Source organism: Apus apus, chromosome 5, assembly GCF_020740795.1.
Source record: "Apus apus isolate bApuApu2 chromosome 5, bApuApu2.pri.cur, whole genome shotgun sequence".
In the NCBI taxonomy this organism is placed as follows: Eukaryota; Metazoa; Chordata; class Aves; order Apodiformes; family Apodidae; genus Apus; species Apus apus.
Genome location: NC_067286.1, coordinates 48,351,493 through 48,374,098, shown reverse-complemented (window position 1 = coordinate 48,374,098; position 22,606 = coordinate 48,351,493). Strand labels below are relative to the sequence as shown.

The 22,606-nt window shown below is 38.4% G+C and overlaps 1 protein-coding gene and 1 non-coding gene across 2 annotated transcripts in view; one reads left to right on the top strand and one right to left on the bottom strand.

Moving 5' to 3' along the window:
* Nucleotides 1-3,697: 3,697 nt before the first annotated feature.
* The window catches only part of TDP1 (tyrosyl-DNA phosphodiesterase 1), a 47,445-nt gene continuing 28,536 nt past the window's right edge, over nucleotides 3,698-22,606 (bottom strand). The window contains exons 15-16 of the mRNA XM_051621753.1: nucleotides 17,420-17,534; nucleotides 3,698-4,177 (exon numbers count right to left, since the gene is read on the bottom strand). Coding sequence (XP_051477713.1) covers nucleotides 4,104-4,177; nucleotides 17,420-17,534 — 189 coding nt within the window. The 3' untranslated portion in view covers nucleotides 3,698-4,103. The remainder of the gene's footprint in view (nucleotides 4,178-17,419; nucleotides 17,535-22,606) is intronic.
* TRNAL-AAG (transfer RNA leucine (anticodon AAG)) lies at nucleotides 22,227-22,308 on the top strand. The gene has a single exon. It is a non-coding gene; the product is annotated as a tRNA-Leu (tRNA).

Genomic DNA, 22,606 nt, shown 5'->3' with positions numbered 1-22,606 from the left:
TTACTCCCGAGCAAATTTTATACATAATGAAACAAATAAACCAGCCTTCTATTACCTCTGATGCTGAACAAAACTTCTTCTGGAACTTAACAACCTTGATGTTAACAAATTAATTTGAAAAAAACTGTCAAAACTTCATGAATATGGGACACTGGGGGGCATCCAGATGAGGCTAAACTTTTCAACATCTCGGTTGCTTTGCAAAGAGATTGCATCTCTGGGGCAGTCCTGAATGAGAAGTAAGGAACGTCACTTCGTGCCTTTCTCTCACAAAGCAGAAGATGGTCAGCAGTAAAGACAACTGAACCTGGCTGTATAAAAGAGATTTTCAGGAATGAGAAATGTGAACTTTTTCCACCTCTTTCATATTGGTTACTAAAGTGTGGCTGAGGAAGATCCAGTCATCTTGGGGAGACAACATTTTGCTTACACTTAGAGAATACCCTATAGGGTTATTTTTATTGGAAGATATTTAGAAAAGAAATTTTACAGTTGGGAAGTGAGGCAGTCCCTACAAGGAACTCCTGAAAAGCTGTCCTCAAGAACTTGGACAGAATCAGGAAAAGGGTAAAAGAATCCAGGAACTCCCTCACATTCCTCCATTCTAAGCAACAGGAAGTACTTTCAGCTAATTTGTGAAAAAAGCACATTGATGCATTTAGGAAAGTCACCAAACGAGACAACTGTAATATCATTGAATGTTTGCTGACCTAGCATAGAATAATACTAGCATGGTACCTTTTACACCTTTTTACCTTCTGTGATGCTGGATTTGACATGAAGCGAAGACTCAAGGACAGATCACTGCATCATGGTCTTGAACAAACGAAAATTGGATCATTGCCTTGTTATGTGACTCCAGTAAGACACTGCACAATGTTATACTGCCCTTGACAGAGATGTAACCTTTTCAGAACCACAAGCAACCACTAAGTTTCTTTCCTTGTCCCAGGAAGGACAAACTGGTTATTAACCCGTTATGTTGATGGCTACAGCACTGCGGTCCGATATTCAAGTGCCATGTGAAATCAAATTCCCAGTTGTCCACCTTGTTCTCTCCTTCTGCAGGCTGCAGAGCAGCTCTGCAGAGTTTTCTTCCCTTCCATGCTGTGACCCCTCTGATGGATGGTTTATAAAAGCAGTATGGGATCTTGTACAGCTGGGGGTAGGAAGTCGGTTGAGCTTTTACAAAACAACCAATTGCATTAGCCATTCAAACAGGCTAGGGCTTGATCAAATTATTTTAGCCATTTAGGCAGAAAAAATGCACTACTACCTTCTTTACAACCTAACTAGCAGCACTGCAGACATGTATGCACATTATTTGCACCACTGTGCATTGATACGCATTAACAATACACTCTTATAGGGTTGTTATAATGGAAAGCACTTAATATTGAAGGCACAGCAGAACAGATTAAATCTCAGAAGTACCAAGAGAAATTAATCAGCAATTTATTGAGTAAAAAAGATATTGTGCTGAATAAGAATTACTTGTACAATTGCCTTTTAAACTTTTTTCATTCAAACTACCTTTTATAAACAAAGGGGAAGCACGTGGGTCTCAGACCTAAGTATCACTTTAACCAAAGATCCCAGAGTCAAACCCAGTTACATGTGTCAGTAATAGTGCTGTGGGTTGGTTTAGTTTTCTCCTCTTTAATCATAGTTCCACTTGACAAATGTTAGGGCAATGATTGGGGTGGTATGAAATATGGAATTTCAAAATATCTGTATGAGAAAAATTTTAAAATTTTATTCTGACAGTTAAAAAGTGTTCTTAAGTCTGTCCTGGCACCTCAGAAGCTGCACATCTAGACAATTTTTATTAAACAGTAATTTCCAGCCACAGGTTTTGTCTAGAGCCTTCTGTCCAGCTTCAATGTCACAAAGCCCAGCTGTAGCTGACTGTAGTACAGGACTGACTGCAGAAGACCTTTGCCATGCTGGACTTTTAGTTAGCTTGGGACAGTTTCTTCAAAACAAATTTTCCTTGCTGTTCTGGAAGAGCACTGTTTAAACATTTAAAACAGAACTACAGCACGTATCTGTTTCGACCAAACTTGACCTCTGTTTGTGCCATCAGTTTGCCTCTCATCACACACTGTCCAGCAAACCAACCCTCCAGCCTTCACTCTTTCCTCACCTCTGCCACCCAGCAGTGCCTCACTTCCATGCTTCATACCACAGTCCAAGTTGCTTTGGGTCACAGCTCTGCGTTGGGAAGACTTCCTGAGTTTTCCTAGTAGAACCGATTACTTGATTTACTTGTTCCCACCAATAGACTCTGGAAGGATTTTCCGACACTGCATTAATCCGAGCCCTGGAGAGCTGAAGCTAAATCCTGCCAAGTTCCTGGAAACTGAGGAATTTTAGCTGGAGTTTAACCAGGAATGCCTCAGAGCAGGTCAAACCACTCTATGACAAAAATACTCATGTAAAAATAATAAATCACATTCTTCACAAATTAAGGATAACCTCCATTAATTGTTAGTTGACCCTCTAGAACTCTTACAACTTTCCTCAGATGAAGACATCTTTCTACTTAGAACTTTTCTGATTTTCACAGAATGAAAATTATTCAAATGATAATACTGTTCAGAAGAAAGTCTCACAATGGCTATGAAGTTGTTACCTCAGTTTTTAGAGCATATCATTCCTTTTTCATGTTACTTTCCCTGATCCCTCTCTTTTCAGTCTCAGAAGGGGCAGAATCAAACGGCTTCTGCATGTAGCACAAACAGTAGATTCTGCACACAGAGTCGATGGAAGGTGAAAGCAGAAAGCAATATTCCTGTCTGTTCCATGGACATCCCAGCAGCACCCTGATCCATACTTGGCTCACGTATTTAAAAAGTTTTTGAAACTAGATAAAGCAATAGTAATGATTACTGGGCCTCTAAACTCCCAACATGAGCTAAGAAAGGAGACACCTAAATACCAAAGTGTAAAATTCCTGTGTTCTAGGCAAGGCTACCCCACTTTCTAGCTCCATTTACCATTTGAATAAGAGACTGTACAATAATTTCCATCTGATAACTGCACCAGAGATCTTGACTGTAACTAGAGAGGGTAGAACTACAGGGAAATGATAGGAAAGATGGAAAAGAAGTGGTACTTCAAAGAGTTTCTCTATGGATTGGTCTGTGACAGTGTAGGAAAAGGAAACAAAACTTCTCCTTGCTAGCCAGATTCCAGGATGATTTCTTAAACACACCTTTTTATGGTAATTTTTGAATGACAGAGGGATAGACATTAGATAAATATTAGGAAGTAGTGCACTCCCAGTGTGGTCCAAACTATCTTGAGGAAAAGCACTGCAAAATTAATGAGGTAGCACTGGAACAGCTACTCCACACTCAGATTATTTGGGATCCAGAGGGAATTCTGAATGAAGTACCACACTACACTACAAGATTTCCAGGCTGCAAGACCAGTCATTCATCAACCCCACAGCACTATTCAATAGTACTCTTCTTCACCCAAGCCCATCCACTTCAATTTAGTGTTTTGGACAGTACTTGGGAGTCTGCAAGGAGGAAAAAAGAAAAAAAAAAAAAGATTAGGAAGTAACTTGTAAGAAGACAAATACTGCAAGAAGCCCAAGCAGTAAATATTAGAACTAACATTAGAAGTGATAATTACAAAGCAAAGTTTCAATTAAATTTGAAATGTACACACGTAGAAAAGATGGAACAAAAGACACAAACAAGATTGGCTTTATTTTTATATAAACTTTCCATACAATAACTTTTATTCCAGCTACTGGACCCAACTGACAGTCTCACAGAACAGTAAATTTCAAATTTATTACAGCTAAATCTCTTGAGAAGTCTACACTTTTTTTGATCTTGAAAAGCGTATTAGGAACCACAATAAGGAAAAACTGTATAAAAAGATATTTAAAAATGCAGGTCCATTTATAATAATATGGTTATAGATTCCCCAAGAATCTCCCTATTACCAACATTTTGATGTTTCTCTCAACTACAAATTAGCCATTATAGCAGGCGTTATAGTTCAAAAACCAGAAATAAGCAGTCTTGCAAGCAGTGTGGCAGGCTCAGTGTCAGCAATTGTAACAGCACAGAACATGGAAACATTCACGATGGAACCCACATATTTCCATGTGTATCAGGGGCATTAGTGTAAGGAATATTCCAAATCCATGGTTGATCTGTAAACCAAAACAAAAACATGTTCAAAACAAATTCAGTTATTAAATGTAAGATTCTGATCCTCTCCTTCCCCTACCTTTAGAGGAAGAGGAAGGTCAAAATTCCTACTGATTTTCACATAACCTCATGCACAATTCCAGTTTACTGGAAATTTTTATTCAGCTGTTTTTAAAATGGTGAGATTTAGAGTTTTCAAAAGGCTTTGCTTTCCCCCCAGATATTGTTTTAAATGTAATTATCATAAACCAACACACTCCCCACCAGCTTTGTATTTCAGACAGTACACAAGAACAGCAACGCAGCCAGATTTGGTTTGGCCCATTGGCAGCAAGTGTTGTGCTGTGTTATCTCCTAACTCAGTGGAATTACAAATAAGTGCTGTAATATATTAGCATTTTCCACACAGACAGTAAGAATTCAGTATCTAAGAACGTCACTGCCTGAAATGTTCGTGTTCACACCTCACTTCTTCAAACAGTCTTTTATTTAGATGAGCAACAGGTTTGCAGCAGACAGTTCCCTCTCTCCACTTCTCAGGATACAGAAGCTATTCCCACTCCTGGGAGGGAGAAAAGGCAACACAGCTGGAGCCAACTGCTGGCTCTGCAGTCTGCTCTAGGTTCTCCCTCCTACCACATCCATGTTGCAGAAGAGCAGCTAGTCTATGAAGCCAAGCTACTGTTCTGTTTCTCTCAGACTGCTGCTACTGAAACAGAGAAAACACCTTCAGTCCTTTCAGTGATTTTTCTCAAATAAATTCACATGACTCTAGTCTGCTTCTTTTGCCCATCTCCAAAATTAAGCCCTGGAGGAAGAGAGTTACGTTAATCTTTGCAAAGCAGAGATGAAACTTAATTGTACTGAGGATGACAGGAGTAGTTAATTCATCAAAACCAAGCTACTCATCTAGATGATAAACTAGGTATACTTGCTAAAGAAGATTTGCTACATGCACGTCAATTGAAATTTTAGATAAGCTGTTGATGATGATTACTGTTGTCAATTTAAGATTACAGGCTCCAATGCTGGCTCTCACAATATTTGAAATGAGAATTACTAAGCAAGAAGAAGACAGTAAGTGACAGAAGCAGTAACAAAGGGATGTATAAATTACACAACAGCACACTGTGACAAGTACCACACCAATTAAACTTGATGCAGGGAAAGCAATGCTACCAAGTACTCAGTATTACTTGCTATTAGTCTGTTTAATTCTAGTACTGTAGTTCCATATGTGGCAGTGGAACGTATCCCAGCTATGCAAATATTTTATAAAAGCATCTGTTCACAGTACTAAGAGGGCAACAGGAAAATGCTTTAAATTTCAACAAAACTGATTCTGCCTGACTTGAAAAAGGACTTCACATTTAGAGTTTATGACAGCTGATAGGGATGTTACAAGTCACATGAATGTGATCACCAAAGAAGAACCTGTGCAACAAATTTCATCTTTCACATAATGTTATTTTAGGAGGACACAAAACCCCAAACATTGTATCTTTCCTGGATTTAAAATCACAATATAGATTTTATGTGGAAGAAGTAGTTGGCTAAGTTTTGGATACAGTGGATAGGTGACTTCCAAGCACAAAAAATAAGAGGGATCAGAAAAAGGAAGAAACTATAGCACTTAACTCACAGTGCACTGAAAAAAATGTCTCTAGTTTCTGGGTCAACTATGGGATATCTAGACTATTAATGATCTTGTAAAAACAAAGTAGTGCCATTATTTCCCTAAGCTTCTTCTATCAGTCTCCTGCTTGAGTCACACATAGCTTTTGTATTTTAGGAGACTAGGTTACCACATAGTAAACATTAATAGTTTTAAGAATGGGTACAGAATAAGGTAAATGCTGGAAAAATCATACATTCAGATTTGATCATTGACATCTATGACATCAGAATAAATCCAGTCCCACTTAAGCACTGGAATCTGTCACTTGGAGCACATTATACAGCTTAGCCCTATCAATCTTCACTACCATCTGCAGTTACTCTCTTTAATTCAGCAAAACATACAGGCAGAGAAACATTTAGATGCACAGAAATAACTTCAGTCACCCCTTATAGCACTCTTGAGAAGCTTCAAACTCCTATTTTATTTTTTCTATTGTGACAATTTTAATAAAGTTTTCTTAAGGCAGTGATTAAAATACTCAGAGCTTTGTTCAATTAATGGGATGCTGCTGGTTTATAAAACAGCTGATATTTTAAAAAGCTATGTGTAAAACTATTGGTGAAACAAATTATAATTCAGTTATTTCAAAAAAGTCAAATTCAATTTAAAATTACTTATGACTTTTAATAGGATCTACAGCAGCAATAGAAAGGCAATGACTGTGTACAAATACCGTATGACTGTATCTGTTTACTGTTGCCCACTAAAACGGCTGCTAAACTTTTGAAACTTAAAGCCTGTCATCTTCTTGAAAAAACCCACAATTTTAAACTGTTTTACAGCCTCACTATTTTTTTAAGTGCTCTCACCATATCTACCTTCCACACCTCTCAAGTCCAGTTCAACTGCACACGCTAAGTTTGTCTCAACAGCACCTTATTTGACTCAGTGTTATCTAGTGACCCAGTACCACTGCTTCCTTCTTGCCTCACTTTCAAGCACAACTCCAGGACTAGAGTTAGCACACAGTAAAACGAATGGGGCCACTCCTACCCTGCTGCTAATTTAGAGTGACCTGACATCTCAAAGTGCTGTTTCAGTTATACTCAGGCAAACTTTTGAGGATTCTATCACAACTGAATAGATTACCCCATTTCATTTAAAGATACAGAGGCCTTGGAGAACAAGTTTTTTCAAGTATGCCTGATTAGTCACTCAAAGAACTCCCCACATTTCGAGATCACGTCACAGAACAGGAAATCATGAGCTGACAATGGTACAACAAGGTTGTTTTGCAAATTTTAACAATAATATTTTACAAATGCAGTATATTCTGTAGGTCAAAAACATGCCTGCAAGCCATTTCAAAACTTCCACGTTCTCAAGAGTATGGCAAATGGCAGTATGGTATGTAGAGCCAAAACTAGAAAAGGCTGTGAATTGCAGAAACATGCGATGGAATAGTAAAGTATAAAATTCAGTTCAAGCATCTTTGTGATCTTCCTACAGTTTAAAACACAGCACTTCGAGTAGACATCTGGATGAGAGCTATTCCTGGTTGATTTCTAAATGTGGAAACTAGATTCTTACATCATCCTTTCATAGTATTTCATGAGTCTTCCCAGTGACAACAAAGCTTTGAAGCAGTTAGTGTTCACATATATAGAAAGGTTACTTACAAATAACTAGAGTTCCTCAAGTCACTCTACATATACATTCTAACATGGCAAACTTGCTCCCTCCTGCATGGGGCCAGAAAGTTCTCCCTTTCAGAATATGCAGAAGGTGCACATTATACTTCACTCTTTTCTCCCCTCTCATTTAAAAAGGAACTCATCTTCTTCCTCTCAGTGCAAAAAATCATACCAGAAAGATCTCAAGAAGGGGGGAAAAGTATATGGGGTACAGACTTGTGATCTATAATAACATTCACAAATAAGGTAGTATTTCCTGAAGGCTAGGAAAAAAAGAAAACAAACCCCAGCACTGCAGTTTAAAAGCAGCATTTGCTTTGTTTCTCAAAGTGTTGATGTGATGAGAAAAAAAATAAAAAGTCCTTTGCACTTTTCCAAGGCCTTTCCCATTGTTCTGAAAACACCACTTGACATACTTATGTATTAAAGTTTCAGGTTCCTCCCATACAGCAGCTGATTTCCTCAGTCAGTAAACTATATATCTAAATCACAAATTAAGTGATATTTGTCAACTATAGCAATGAGCTTGTTCCTTTTCCCTTGCAAAGGTACAAGAAAACCCCACGGCCGCATCCTTTGGTGTAATGCAAGTCTGTTGAGTCTGTTGTAGGAAACTTCTCACTAGGGTGAAACAAAAGTGATAGGGCAATCAGTCTGCAGGCACTCTAAATTAAATGCTGTGCTTTCATGAGAGATTAGGTCAATTTGTATTGGTAAGAGAGGTAAGAGCAATACTGCAACTGAGACACAACAACAGAGCTCAATGAGAAGATAATTTTGTACAATAGCAGTACTTACCTGAAAGATTTCAGAGATAAATATCTTAATATTATCAAAGGCACAAAGAAATTTTATTTATAAAGATACCTTGTTAAGTAAGATCAGCTATTGTGTGCATGTTTTCCAAATATCAGACTGGATTGTTTTATGTTTTTCTTCCAAGAAACTCTCAAATTCTATTGGTGCTCTACAGGTTTCTTTTGTCTTACTATCATCAACACAGTCAGCTTTGCTATAGTCTTTTTTTTTTTTTATGGCAGCTTAAATCTTCTGGTTAACAACAGCAGAGTTCAGGAGATACTTGTATCTATGTAGTTTATCTGTCAAGATACTACATAGTACTATCAGATACTAGATAATTTCATTTTAAAAAATTCTTTAAATGTTTTGCACTGAAGTTACATCTGCTGCCCACATAGGGCCTTCTGCTGTTCAGCTGATGAATAAATGCAAGTGCTCAAAACAGGAATTTGTGAAGAGTTCATAACGTACATCTTGCACACAAATGTTGTCTGCTAAATAATCAAGTCCTTTGTCACTTGAGAGTAGGACTGATCTTAATCTTTATTTTAAAACTGGCAGATGTAAAATGTGCATGTTATTTCTTGTCGCAAGAGAAAGATGCAAGCTATGTATATCATGCATAATAAAACTGCTTTGTGCTGGTAATTTAAAGCAGTTGGGAAGAAACAGTCTAAGGGAAAAATGCAGAAGTTCTCTGTGCACCCTTAACTCTACTCTGTTAGGATGACATAGTGTTACATTTCTCAGACTTCAACTACAAATCTACCACTCTGAACAAGACAGTTGAAACCACATGTAAGCTCAAGAACTAGACTGGGCATCACACATCTATACTGAAAAAGAACCACCAAAATAAGGTGCTTTTTAAAATTTTTGTGTTGATCAACTACTGAAGCAAAATATTGAGCATCTGGTGAATCTGCCATCTCATGATGATGCTCTTAATTAATGATTTGAAGAATATTTTGAAAGATCCCTCTGAGCCAAACACAAGCTTTGAGTTCAATGAAATTGGGTAATAATGCGGCAAATCCGATCAGACAATCTAGTGGCTCCTTCTGCTCTTCAAGTCTGTAACCCTATCAAAACAACACACAAGTGGTCAAACTAAATGGTGACTCTAATGCAAGTTTCCTCTTATACAAAGTGATACTTTCTTCATGGTCATTATGAAAAGCTTGAAGAAAAACATGTTGTGCCATGTGCTCAAACGTTATACTTGGACTCTGGGAGGCCATCTGAACAAGCATCTGATGTCAAGTTGCCTTAAGAGAGCCTCAATCTCAAATTATGGGTTTATCAGTCAAAACTAATGGTTTGGGTTTTGCTTAGGAAAAAAATTAATGCCAACACAGACCACCCACCCCGGTACACTAACTACAATGACAATGTGTAATTGCTCCTTGAAAAAACTGAAAGCTAAAATTCTAAACATACTCAGATTTACATCTACCATTTCTCTGAGTGTTATATAAGTGAAATATTTTCTATTCAATGTTTTACTATCACTAGAAAACAGGAAGGACTAGATTCTAGTTGCATCTTTTCAGAAGAAAGAATATTCTCTTAGTGTTTGTGCCATACTAAGCATACGGAGAGGACTTGGAAGTTCCCTAAAAATTCATATAGATACTGCCAGCTGAGTTCTTTCAAAATCTAGGAAGTACATAGATTTCCTGTAGTAATTCAATACTAATTAGAAAACAGAGGGTTATTGAAAAATGTGAATGACTTCCCCAGAATTCTTCTTTAGAACTTTTGACAAAAAACAAAGGTGGGAGAAACGTAGAGACCATGTACAGTGACAATTTTCCCAGAACTTATGTGACCTCCTGAGGATACAGCAGGTCCCTGTAGGGGAGGCTCAGCATGATAAAGAATTCCTCTAGTTTATCTGGACAAAACACTGGTCTCTTCTTTTAGGCACTCTGTGACTAGCACAAGGCAGGATAAATTAAAAGCATCCCCTCTCTTTATATAAACTCCTTAAATAATAAATAATAAACAGGAATATCTAAACCTATCAGAGCTGGAGGAAAATACAGCATTGATTTTTTCTTCTTTTTATCAAACACAAAAGTAGTTTATGTGAAATAAAGGAGACAAGAGTTTTATTAGTTTCCTGCACTCACTACAAATGTTTACCAAATGTAATTTCATCATACTCCCCATTTGCCACTGATTGAAAACTAGACAAAGTATCAAGCACTGACTATGTGAAGTTATAAGAAAAAGGTCAATTTGCTCTTCCAAGGATGCATTTTCTTAAGGGTACATAAAGGGATCCCTAAGGTGTCTCCCTTGTGAAGAGCCTTATTCATTGTTCCTTAGTTCATTGCCACACATGTTAATATAATTTTATAAATTACTAGAATGGCTCAGGAAAAAAATCTTTAACAAAAAACACAATAATCAAATACTAATGTAATTAATATAACTGACATAGAGTTATATGTAGTTTCACTCAAACTTTAGATTAATCTGAACTGAGCTGGAACATGTCTTGTTTTCTTGTATACACATATATTTTCTCTAAAACTATTATTCAACTGAACAGCCAGTTTCTTTCCTTCATTTAAATACATACAACGAAGAGAAAAGTGAATGAGAAGTAACTTGGTTATCAAAAATTACTTACCCCCTACTTTATGGGGTTCTCTTACAGAGGGTTTAAGCACTTCCAGAGCATTTTGAACTAAGAGCTCAGAAAAAGCTTATAAAAATTCCTGTCTTGTAACCCAGTCACAACTCAAAGAACTGCTGATAAATATATTTTTAGCTCATCCCCTTTTCAGTAGTGCTGTAAGAGTTTTGTAAGAAGTGCAGAAGTTTAATAAATCTGAAATCTGTCAGAATAACAATGCAGACAAATATTTCAAAGTTTTTTCACCTGCTGAGGTCTCCCTGCAAGGGCAAATAATTGAGCCAATTAAGCAGAAATCTAACCACACTTAAACATAACTAGAAAGTGCAACCCATAAGGAAAAAGGTAGATCAATTACTAAAAAAAATACTAAAGCTTATTATAACACAAGTACAATATGGTTTACAATATATGTAAACCATAGATTGAGTGATCCACTGAGATAGTCACACAGTCATCACTTTATAACAATTTTTAGGTCCAAAAGTTTATTTTAAGCATTATAGTGAGGTTTGTTGGCAGCTTGTTTGTTTGGGGGTTTGTTTTTGTTTGTTTTGGTTTTTTTTTAGTCATCCTATATAGTTAAAATGAGCTACTTGACATTCAAATATTTCTAGTATGAATTCCCTCACAGAAGAAATCTTACAAACTCCTCATCTCGACTGACTCTGCTGCTACCTCCTATGGTTTGAAACCCAGTTAAATTTTATTCTTTGTTCCCTTCAGGAAGACCAAATAGCTCTCGTTGGCACAAACAGATGGAGTTTACTTGGTCCATGCATTGTAAAATGTGGTTCTGTGTAAGACTGAAATATAGCTGAAAACTAAATTAAAGCAATGGGAAAATTTTGGATATGTTACGTGTCACAGAGGTGATACATCAAAATCACCCTATAATGTCAAAACATCCTTCAGTGAATACAGCTATTATGACATTTCAGTGAACGATAATCCATGTCTCTGGAAGAGGAAAACAGTGTAACACCAAGAAGTTATCTGTCTCACAATGGTCTCAATTTACACTCTTGAGAAATCTTTGGAAGAAGAGGAAGAAAATCTTCATGATTGTTTCTCTAAGTGATCCTATTTTTCCTGTTTTGCTTAAACTTGAGTTTCTGAATGAAACCCACTGACTAATGAGGCAAATCAGGCAAAGGTGGACAAGGCTTCTGTATTTATTTTCCTCCCTGTTATATGAAGTGAGAGAAAAGGAAGACAAATCTAATTATTTCATTATTATTGAACTTTATAGACTCCAAAAGATAAACCTCAGAAATTATGGCTGAAAACAGACATCATTTACTGATGAGTTTATAATTGTATTTTCTCAGATGTATTTATTGCTTTTCAAGGTGCATTTATTTCACTATAACCATTTTCACACTGCAAGTCCAGTCGTATCTGATAAACATCACTTAATGTGACAGAAAGCCACTGTGACAGAATGACAAAGAAACCCCTGCAATTAAATTATTTTTACAAACTAAGGAACTGGTTTTAACTTTGTTATATTATATAATAATATAATTCTGTAACGTTAAGCATGTCTGATCCAAGATTTGAATTTGTACAAGTACAGGAAAAAAACATGTATTTTGGTATACCTATCTTCTGCTTACACTTTACCTGGCAAATGTAGGGCCCTGCTCCTGACCCTCTGCTCACTATTTCTCCTGCTTCTCCTCCCTCCTGCTCCTGACAGAATTTTTCATTACATGAAAGTGATGTGTTTTCCCATGGTTAGAGAATGTGAGTTCATGGAAAATCCCCCAGAGCCTTTTCTTCTTCAATTACAGGGATCAGTCAATATGGTTTCTTTAGGGAAAGGGTAATTCCTTGCATTTCTGTTTCTCAAGACTTAATTAAAATCTATTTATAGCACTCTCCAGAGATTTTGGGAGTTGGTAACTGTATTGTTAAGGACAGATTATTTTTTGAGTCTATTCCATAACATGGGAATTCTTTAAACATCTTTTCCACCATAAGTCTAAGGAAATGAAACAGAATATCCAGAAAAGAGATGTGAAAAGGCACAGGCAACTGACTTTGCTTCCACTGCCAAGGCCTAAAGACAACATGAATTCTGACATCTGTTTAGATCACAGGAGAAAGCCAAGACCCAAAAACTGAACTACAGACAAAGGAGTTATCTACAGAAACAAGCTTTACATGCAAAAAGTAAAAAAAGTTATACAGAAAAATGTATTTACATTTAGTTGAAATATTCATAAAACTCACTAACACGGTAGGTTAAATGCAGGAATTAAAACAAGGACTGTATTAATCATACAACGACATTTTTGCATGAGGAAGAGAGTGTATGTAATATATTTGAAAATACACATGGATTCTGGTTTTTAACCTTTGTTTCAAAATTTCAAAAAAATTAAGCATGATCTTTTAGAAAAACCTTCTGAGAAACATCAGTTGGAGCACTAGTTAACAAGCAGACAGTGCATACACGTCCCAGAGCACAACATTCCCTCTTTAGTTAGCTAGTAACCCAGGCACAACTCCCACCACTTCCTGAAACATTAACAATACTTAAATGGGCAGTGTGTTTTATACCAAATAAAACAGTAAAACAGACTGCATTATACCTACATTGAGACAGTGTTTTCTTCTCTGGGAAAACTGAAATACAATTAAGAATTCTTTTAAGTAAGTAGGAAGCTCTTGAAGCAGAAAAATCATCTTTGCAAGTTGCAAAAGTCACATGCATCACATTGAAGATGAGGATGACTGGCCATGTAGTTGGTGTCATACTCAAGGTTTTGGCTTCTATGAACACAGACTCACCTGTGAGAAGCCAGGTTTATTGGGAGCTAATGGGATTCACATTGACCAAATGGGACAAAAGCCTCTCTGCCAGCAAGCTACCCGGACTTGTAAGCAGGCTTTAATCTAGACTCAGTGGCAGAAGGGGTTAGAGTTCTGAGGAACACAGAAGCACCAGAGGCTGCTGGTGCAATCAGAACCTATAGGGCAACACTTCTAAAATGCTGCAAAGTAATTAGGACTTCATAGAATCATAGAATCATAGAATCTTAGGGGTTGGAAGGGACCTCAAAGATCATCTAGTCCAACCCCCCTGCCAGAGCAGGGTCACCTAGAGCACATCACACAAGAACGCATCCAGGTGGGTTTTGAATGACTCCAGTGAAGGAGACTCCACAACCTCCCTGGGCAGCCTGTTCCAGTGCTCTGTCACTCTCACAGTAAAAAAATTTTTTCGCATATTCACCTTGAACCTCCTAGGCTCCAATTTACACCCATTACCCCTTGTCCTATCACTGGTCATCACTGAGAAAAGCCTAACTCCATCTCCCTGACACTCACCCCTTACGTATTTGTAAACATTAATGAGGTCACCCCTCAGTCTCCTTTTCTCCAAGCTAAAGAGACCCATCTCCCTCAGCCTCTCCTCATAAGGGAGATGTTCTACTCCCTTAATCATCTTTGTAGCTCTGCGCTGGACTCTCTCAAGCAGATCCCTGTCCTTCTTGAACTGAGGGGCCCAGAACTGGACACAATACTCCAGATGCGGCCTCACCAATGCAGAATAGAGGGGGAGGAGAACCTCTCTTGACCTACTAACCACACCCTTTCTAATGCACCCCAGGATGCCGTTGGCCTTCTTGGCCACAAGGGCACATTGCTGGCTCATGGTCATCCTCCTGTCTACCAGGATTCCCAGGTCCCTTTCTCCTACACTGCTCTCCAGCAGGTCAGCCCCCAACCTGTACTGGTGCATGGTGTTTTTCTTCCCCAAATGCAGAACTCTACACTTGCCCTTGTTGAACTTCATCATGTTTCTCCCCGCCCAACTCTCCAGCCTGTCTAAGTCCCTCTGAATGGCAGCACAGCCTTCTGGTGTGTCAGCCACTCCTCCCAGCTTAGTGTCATCAGCAAACTTGCTGAGGGTACATTCTGTACCCTCATCCAGGTCGTTGATGAAGATGTTGAACAACACCGGTCCCAGTACCGACCCCTGAGAGACTCCACTGGTCACACACCTCCAACCAGATTCTGCCCCATTGACTACAACTCTCTGACTTCTTCCTTTCAACCGGTTCTTGATCCATCTCACTACCTTATCACTTGTTCTTCTAGAAAGTGAACATGGTCAAAAGCCCAGCTAAAGTACCTCTATACCAATGCACACAGCATGGATAACACAGAGGGGTTGGAGGCCACTGTGCAGCTAGAGGGCTGTGATCTGATTGGTATCACTGGAACTTGGTGGGATTATGTGACTGGAGCACTGCAATAAATGGCTATAAACAGAAGAGACAGGCAAGGGGAGGAATTTACCCTCTATGTAAAGATGAGTGGATTGGCTGCACAGAGCTGTGTTTGAAAAACAATGATCAACAACTTGAGAGCTTAGGGGTGAAAAATCAGGGGTCAAGCCAACAAAGGAAACCTCACGGTTGGCGCTTACTACAGGATGCCCCATCAAGAGGATGCTGCTGAAGCATTCTTACTTCAAATGCATGAAGCTCCCAGGATCTGATCCAGCTAGGGGACTTCAGTCATATTCACTTTTACTCAGTGTCTTTCCTTTTATTTACTATGTAAGACTCTACAAGTCTATTTACTTCTTAGCTTTGAAGCATTCTTTTTCCCCCACACATAATTTGATAGTTCAAAAATCCACAAAAAGATCTGAGTTGCTATAAATGCTACCTTTCTACAAAGCAACTCTTGGTTACTCTCTATTATTTCAAGCTCTGCTGTAGATACATCTTTTTTATATCATGGCTTCTCAAAAAAATAAGTTACAATCTTTTTGCATTAGTTTTAAGAACAAAAATATTAAAAATTATTCTTTCCAAATATTGCAGGTTAAGCAGCAACATCATTATTCTCGAGGTATTTTTAGGTTTTTGAGCCATCATCACCCCATAGCATCACTTACTTATCACTTTCTTGATTTGCATGTTCTAGAGAGTTTCAGAAGCTGAGACAGTTTAGATTTTGCAAATCTCTTGAAGTGTTATGAAAGATATCCCCTCCACTTCTCCAAGAAAGATTCCAACACAGATCTTCAAGAAAAAAAGTCTGAAACTACGAAACATAGAATGGACCAAAAGCAACTCTTCCTTCTGATTTGCAGCAATTCTTTCATATTTGCTCTGTGGTATTTCTTTCACACCCCACTGCCAGAGGATTTTTTTTTTTCCTCCCACCTGCTCTCTTCCAAACAAACCTACTTCAACACTCCTTTCCCCATTAGTTCTGCAGAAAAACATTTTAGTCCATAAAAATATCTATTTTCCTCATGCATACAAGAATCCCAGAAGAGGAACAACAAAAATAGTATTTAGGGTGTTGATCCAAAACTCTAAAAACAATGAAGAAAAAAACCAGTCGATTTCATTGAAATCGGGAGCAGAATGTAGGACTGGTGTAATCTCAAATGCAGTCATGTCAAAAGAATGTTAAAATGAAACTTTGGAACACAGAATCACAGAATCATCAAAACTGGAAAAGACCTTCAAGATCATAAAGTCCAACTGTCTGTCCTACACCCCTGTGACCACTAAACCATCTCCTGAAACACCATGTCTACCCATTTTTTTAAACCTCCAGGGACAGTGCTTCCACCACCTCCCTGGGCAGCCTGTTTCAATGCCTCAACACTCTTTCTGTAAGAAGTTTTTCCTAATATCCATTCTGGTGCAACTTGACCCTATTTCCTCTTGTCCTATCACTACTCACTAAGGAGAAGAGACAACACCCACCTCACCACAACCTCCTCTCAGGTAGTTGTTGGGAGCAATGAGGTCTCCCCTCAGCCTCCTCTCCTCCAGGCTGAACAGCCCCAGCTCCCTCAGCCTCTCCTCGTAAGACCTGTTCTCCAGACCCCTCATCAGCCTAGTTGCCCTTCTCTGCACCCTCTCCAGCACCTCCATGTCCCTCCTATACTGCAGTGACAAAACTGCACACAGTGCTCCAGATATGGCCTCACCAAGGCCAAGTACAGGGGCAGGATCACCTCCCTGCTCCTGCTGGCTACACTATTCCTGATGCAGGCCAGGCTGTTTGGCCTTCCTGGCCACCTGGGCACACTGCTGGCTCATGTTCATCCAGCTGTCAATCAGCACACCCAGGTCCCTCCCTGCTAGGCAGCTCTCCAGCCACTCCTCCCCAAGCCTGTAGCACTGCTGGGGGTTGTTGTGGCCAAAGTGCAGGACCCAGCATTTGGCCTTGTTGAAATTAATGCCATTGGCCTTGGCCCATCAGTCAAGCCTGTTCAGATCCCCCTGCAGAGCCTCCCTGCCCTCAGGCAGATCAACACTCCCACCCAACTTAGTGTCATCTGCAAACTTGCTGAGGGTGCACTCGATCCCCTCATTTAGATCATCAACAAAGATGTTAAACAGGAGCACACCAATATTCAAATAACTCCAAGTTACACAAGATTAGTTTGCTCCATATATAACACACTTACTTTTCTTCTGAAGTCACACCTTACCTTTGCTTTCATACTGTTGTGGTGGCAGGTCATAAGGTACAGGAAAATAGGTTGCTGAATCATTACTTTCTGAAAACATTTTCCGTCTCACACGAAAGTAACCTTTGTCCAATCCCTATGAAGGAAAGAAAACATACAGAAGAAATACAGGGGAAAAAAGATAAGCCTAAGCCACAATAGATTCTCTAAGATTTATTTTAATTTTAAAAAAATGTTTTGCCTCCATTACTGAGTCTGGATACTTCCTAGAGCATCTTTCTGCTTTAAGAACTGATAACATGCAGGTGGGTCCACACTGGTTATACTCTACCTTCCCAGTCCCTTACGCATACACCAATCTATTTCCATGCTCAGTAGGTAACAGGCTTGTGGCCTCACTTGTGTGAGCAATTTTATCCAAGTTGCTGAAGTCTTTGCTAACATCATATATGCAACATATCTCAATAAAACAAGACGTTGCTTCTTTTGCTTAAACACAGACATTAGAATAAAACTTTAGTTACCAATGCAATATTAGCACCTTTGGTGTTTAATATTTAGCTAAAGGAAAAATTTTAACAGTTTCCTCTTTGCTGCTTAGCTTCATCATGGTTTGCAATAGCTAGATGTGCCATGCATTTCATGAACTGAATTAAAATTCAACGTGTTATATAACAAGAAGTCTTCAAACCTATGCCTTTCATCTATCTTGGGTAACAGCATCCATGTACACTAAAAAAAACTAATGAAGATTTGAAACTGCCTGTATAAAAGTTTCAAATATTATGCTTATATTAGAATGACAGTAGGTTTCAAACAAAGTTAATGGCTGCCAAAAAAAAAAGCTATAATACAATACAAGGGCAGACAGATTTAAAGCGATTCAAGTTACTTTGGCAGATTTTATTGCTTAGCCACTTCTCCAAAGAAATTGGATCCCATTCATCAATTGTAATGAGTTATACAAAAGCAAATTTCTAATACTGAGAGTTTCAATAGCCTATTGTCAATCCAGTACAATTTAATTGGAACAGACTAAAAGTCTAAAGGCTCTCAAGCTTTTATTATTTATAAGATGTTACTGAACAACTGTATTTTTCTTTCTACTATCACAAAATCATAAAATGGCTTGGGTTAGAAGGGACCTCCAAAGATCACCTAGTCTGACCACTCTGCAATGAGCACAGACATCTTCAACTAGATCAGGTTGCTCAGACCCCATCCAACCTGACCTTGAATGTCTCCAGGGACGGGGCAACTCCCTGGACAATGTGTTGCAGTATTTCACCACCTTCATAACAAAAAAATTGATTTCAAGGACTAGGGAAAAGGCACTGCATTTTAAATGAAAGAATAAGGGAAACAAACAAGGTTCATGCTAAAGAATGGTGTGAATGAAAATTCATTTTAAAATTCCCTTCCTTATACTGATAAAGTCAGTGAAATTTTGAGAAAACTTCAGTAAAACCAGACCACAACCTTTTGGTAGAGCTTAGCCTTTGAGTAAGAAGCAATATGTTCAAAACAAACCAATGTAAAGATAAGATTACTTTTAAAAAACCTTATAAATAACTGAGTGTTTGAAACCAACTGAAAACTACAAAATTCAGAATTACTTAGATAAAAATACAAGTCAAGTTGTTCAGCTTTACTTCCAACAAACTTGAATCACTCAGACTGAGAAATTTAATGTAAAAATACACGTAACTGTATTTGTGTCTCTTGTGGAAAGAACATGGAATATGCCGAAGATGCTATAGCCCATAAAACTCAGGAATTATGTAAATGGTGGTGGTGGTAAGAGCTTACTTCACAACTCCTAGTACTCAGGATTCAGTTAGTGAAGAGCCTGGGTATTGTGCAGCCCTAGATACTACTCATAAGCTAACATCTGAGAAGGCTCTGGGGAGACCTTATAGCAGACTTCCAGTACCTGAAGGAGGCCTGCAAGAAAGCTGGAGAGGAATTGTTTACAAGGATATCTAGTGATGAAGGGTTTAATCACTAGACGAAACTGGTTTCAAACTGAAAGAGGGTAGATTTAGATTAGATAGTATTAAGAAACCCTTAAGTATGAGGATGGTGAGACACTGGAACAGGTTGCCCAGGGAGGTTGTAGAAGCCCCCTCCCTGGAAGTGTTCAAAGGCCAGGCTGGATGGGGCTTTGGGCAATCTGGTCTAGTGGAAGGTGTCCCTGCCCATGCAGGGGCATTGGAACTAGATTCTAGATTGTGAAAAACATTTTTTAACAACGCTCTCTGAGGAGATTCACATGTTTTTAAAAATAACTCTCACATGTTTATCTTCACATAGATCACACAGAAACTGAAATGAATCACAAATCATGTCTGTTTTGAGAATTTCCTGGACATTGACAGCTCTCATTGCCATTTCTAAAAAAGTAAAGCAGGAGCATCTTGCCCAAAAAAATTGTCTGCCTTGTAAATCTCCTCAGCCATGTTCTCTTTACTGGTGCTCACAGCAATACATTTTGACATGTTGAGATACATTTATCAGTTGGAAAAGCATTTTTATTTGTACTTATAAAACTTCAGATGCTGCTGTGGGTTCTGTTAGTGCCTTAGTATCATACATTGTAGAGGCAGGCACTGGGAGGAAGAACGAAAAAAGGACATAAAACAGCTTTTAAAATTCTTTTCAGCCTTTTTTGCCCCTAACACAAGGCAGGTTGCAGACTATAAAGAACCCACACAAAATAGAGGTAAGAATTAAAATCCACTCAAGTAGGGATAGCAACACTGGTATCACTACAGTATTTTTATAGTACTGAAGTAACTGGTACAGGATACAGCTCATTATTCCACTGAATTATTATAGGACCATCCTTTCCCCTGCCAGTAAACAGAAAAAAATCCCAGTTTTTGATAAAATTATTTGAAAACTCACTAGTTTGGGTAGTAAAAAATTAAGGATGTAGACAGACTTTATAGTGACAATGCTCCTCTGCCTAGGGGAATACACCATGAAGTCATTCTCAACACTGAGATGCATTTATTCAAAACAGAACTTTACTCAATTGTATTAGAGTATTATTATTATTATTATTATTGTTATTGTTATTGTTATTATTTAACAAGCCCACAGCGAAAAATTCAGGTATCTAAACTCATAGAGTTGCTTGGTTTGGAAAACATTTCTCTGGGTGTCTTTACCACTGGAGTTCGAAAACCTTGTAGCAGTTTTGTAAACAGTAAAAGCAAGGTTTTAAAATCCTGCAGCCCACATACAAATAAAATGTGGGTAAACCAAGATTTTACTTCCCTACCCCACAACAGGATAGATGGCTTCACCTGAAACTACAGAAATCAAGGATCTTTGATCATTGACTGTTCCTGTCTGAACTCAGAAAAATATAAGCACTTCAGTTCTGAGTATCACACACATACAGAATGGCTGGCTCTAGATTCAGATCATACCACCCCCACAAGCAACTGTAAAGGAGTATTTTACTCATTACCAGTGACTATTCATCATCAAATACAGCAGTTCAGAATCTGAAATACTACTGTTAGTTGTCTGTTGACTAATTATCTAGATACAACTGCAGCATCTGATAGCACTAGGTAGGCAATCATAGGTAAACTCTCAGTTTATCACCAACTACTATATTTCTCTGAATTTTTACTTCCAAAAGCTAACTGGCCAGTATCATTCTTCAACAAACCTTTTAGAAGTTTTAAATATTCCACAAACTTTTATACCATTTTACAGGTCCACAGGAGTGGAACATCTCCCTTATGAGGAAAGGCTGAGGGAGCTGGGTCTCTTTAGTTTGGAGAAAAGGAGACTGAGGGGGGACCTCATCAATGTTTACAAATATGTAAAGGGTGAGTGTCAAGACGATGGAGTTAAGCTTTTTTCAGTGAAGACCAGTGATAGGACAAGGGGTAATGGATACAAGTTGGAGCATAGGAGGTTTAAGATGAATATCAGGAAAAATTTTTTTACTGTAAGAGTGACAGAGCACTGGAACAGGCTGCCCAGAGAGGTTGTGGAGTCTCCTTCGCTGGAGACATTCAAAACCCGCCTGGATGCCTTCCTGTGTGATGTACTCTAGGTGACCCTGCTCTGGCAGGGGGGTTGGACTAGATGATCTTTCGAGGTCCCTTCCAACCCCTAGGATTCTATGATTCTATGATTCTATGATTCAAGCTCAGTTTATTTTACAACCTTAGTAGACACAGAAGCTGTAAGGAAGAACTATTCATTTTAAAAGCTTTCCATTAGACACTTCTAGGATTTTTCAAACAAAATAATTACTGTGACGTGCTTCCCACAACTTCATACTGTTACATGATGGGCTTCTCTCAACATGCTTTACATGTTAAAAATGTAACTTATTTCAGCCTTGGGAAAGGAATCCCCAGCTGCTGAAAGAGCAAGCTGAACACAAGTGAGAATGAAGATGTAGGAAGTGAGAAATAGAAACGGAGACAGAGAAATGCAGTTCAAACACAGGACAATCTTTTTTTATAAACATTTTTTTTTAAAATCAAGATAAGCTTGTGATCTAATGTCAGCATCAGCTGATTTTTCCCTAAACACTAGAATTATAAGTGATGACAGCTGCTGCTATGTTGAGAACAACCATTCAAAATACTTCTGAGAGTTTGCATTAGCACAACAGGCCAGGACAGAACCTCAAAGTAGAAGTTCCGAAAACATTTTAAAAAACAGACAAAAACTGGCAAGTGAGAAACAATCCACTTCCAAATTTGTCTTCAGCATGAAACAGGCAGCTTTAACCAGAGCTCAAAGGGTTTTTCAAGATTAAGAACATTAAGTGGGTGATGCTCAATCCTAACACGGTAGCGTGGCCGAGCGGTCTAAGGTGCTGGATTAAGGCTCCAGTCTCTTCGGGGGCGTGGGTTCGAATCCCACCGCTGCCAGAAAGATTTTGATGGTTGGACTTGATGTTCTTACAGATCTTCTACAACCTACACAGATTCTGTCTTAACTTCCACCACAATAAGCGTCATTGATTTAATGATCTAACTGCCTGAAACAACCTGAACAAACAATTATTGGAACTCAGCAGCATTGTATCACCACTTCAACAACTGGTGCAACCAGTCTGAAAGGTCAGGAATGATCAATCCTGTTTCAGAACACATCACTTAGTTTGTATTCTGTGTATTTTCATTTGTGAGCAAACTTTTTAAAAATGCAGTTTCTAAAAATGCTAGT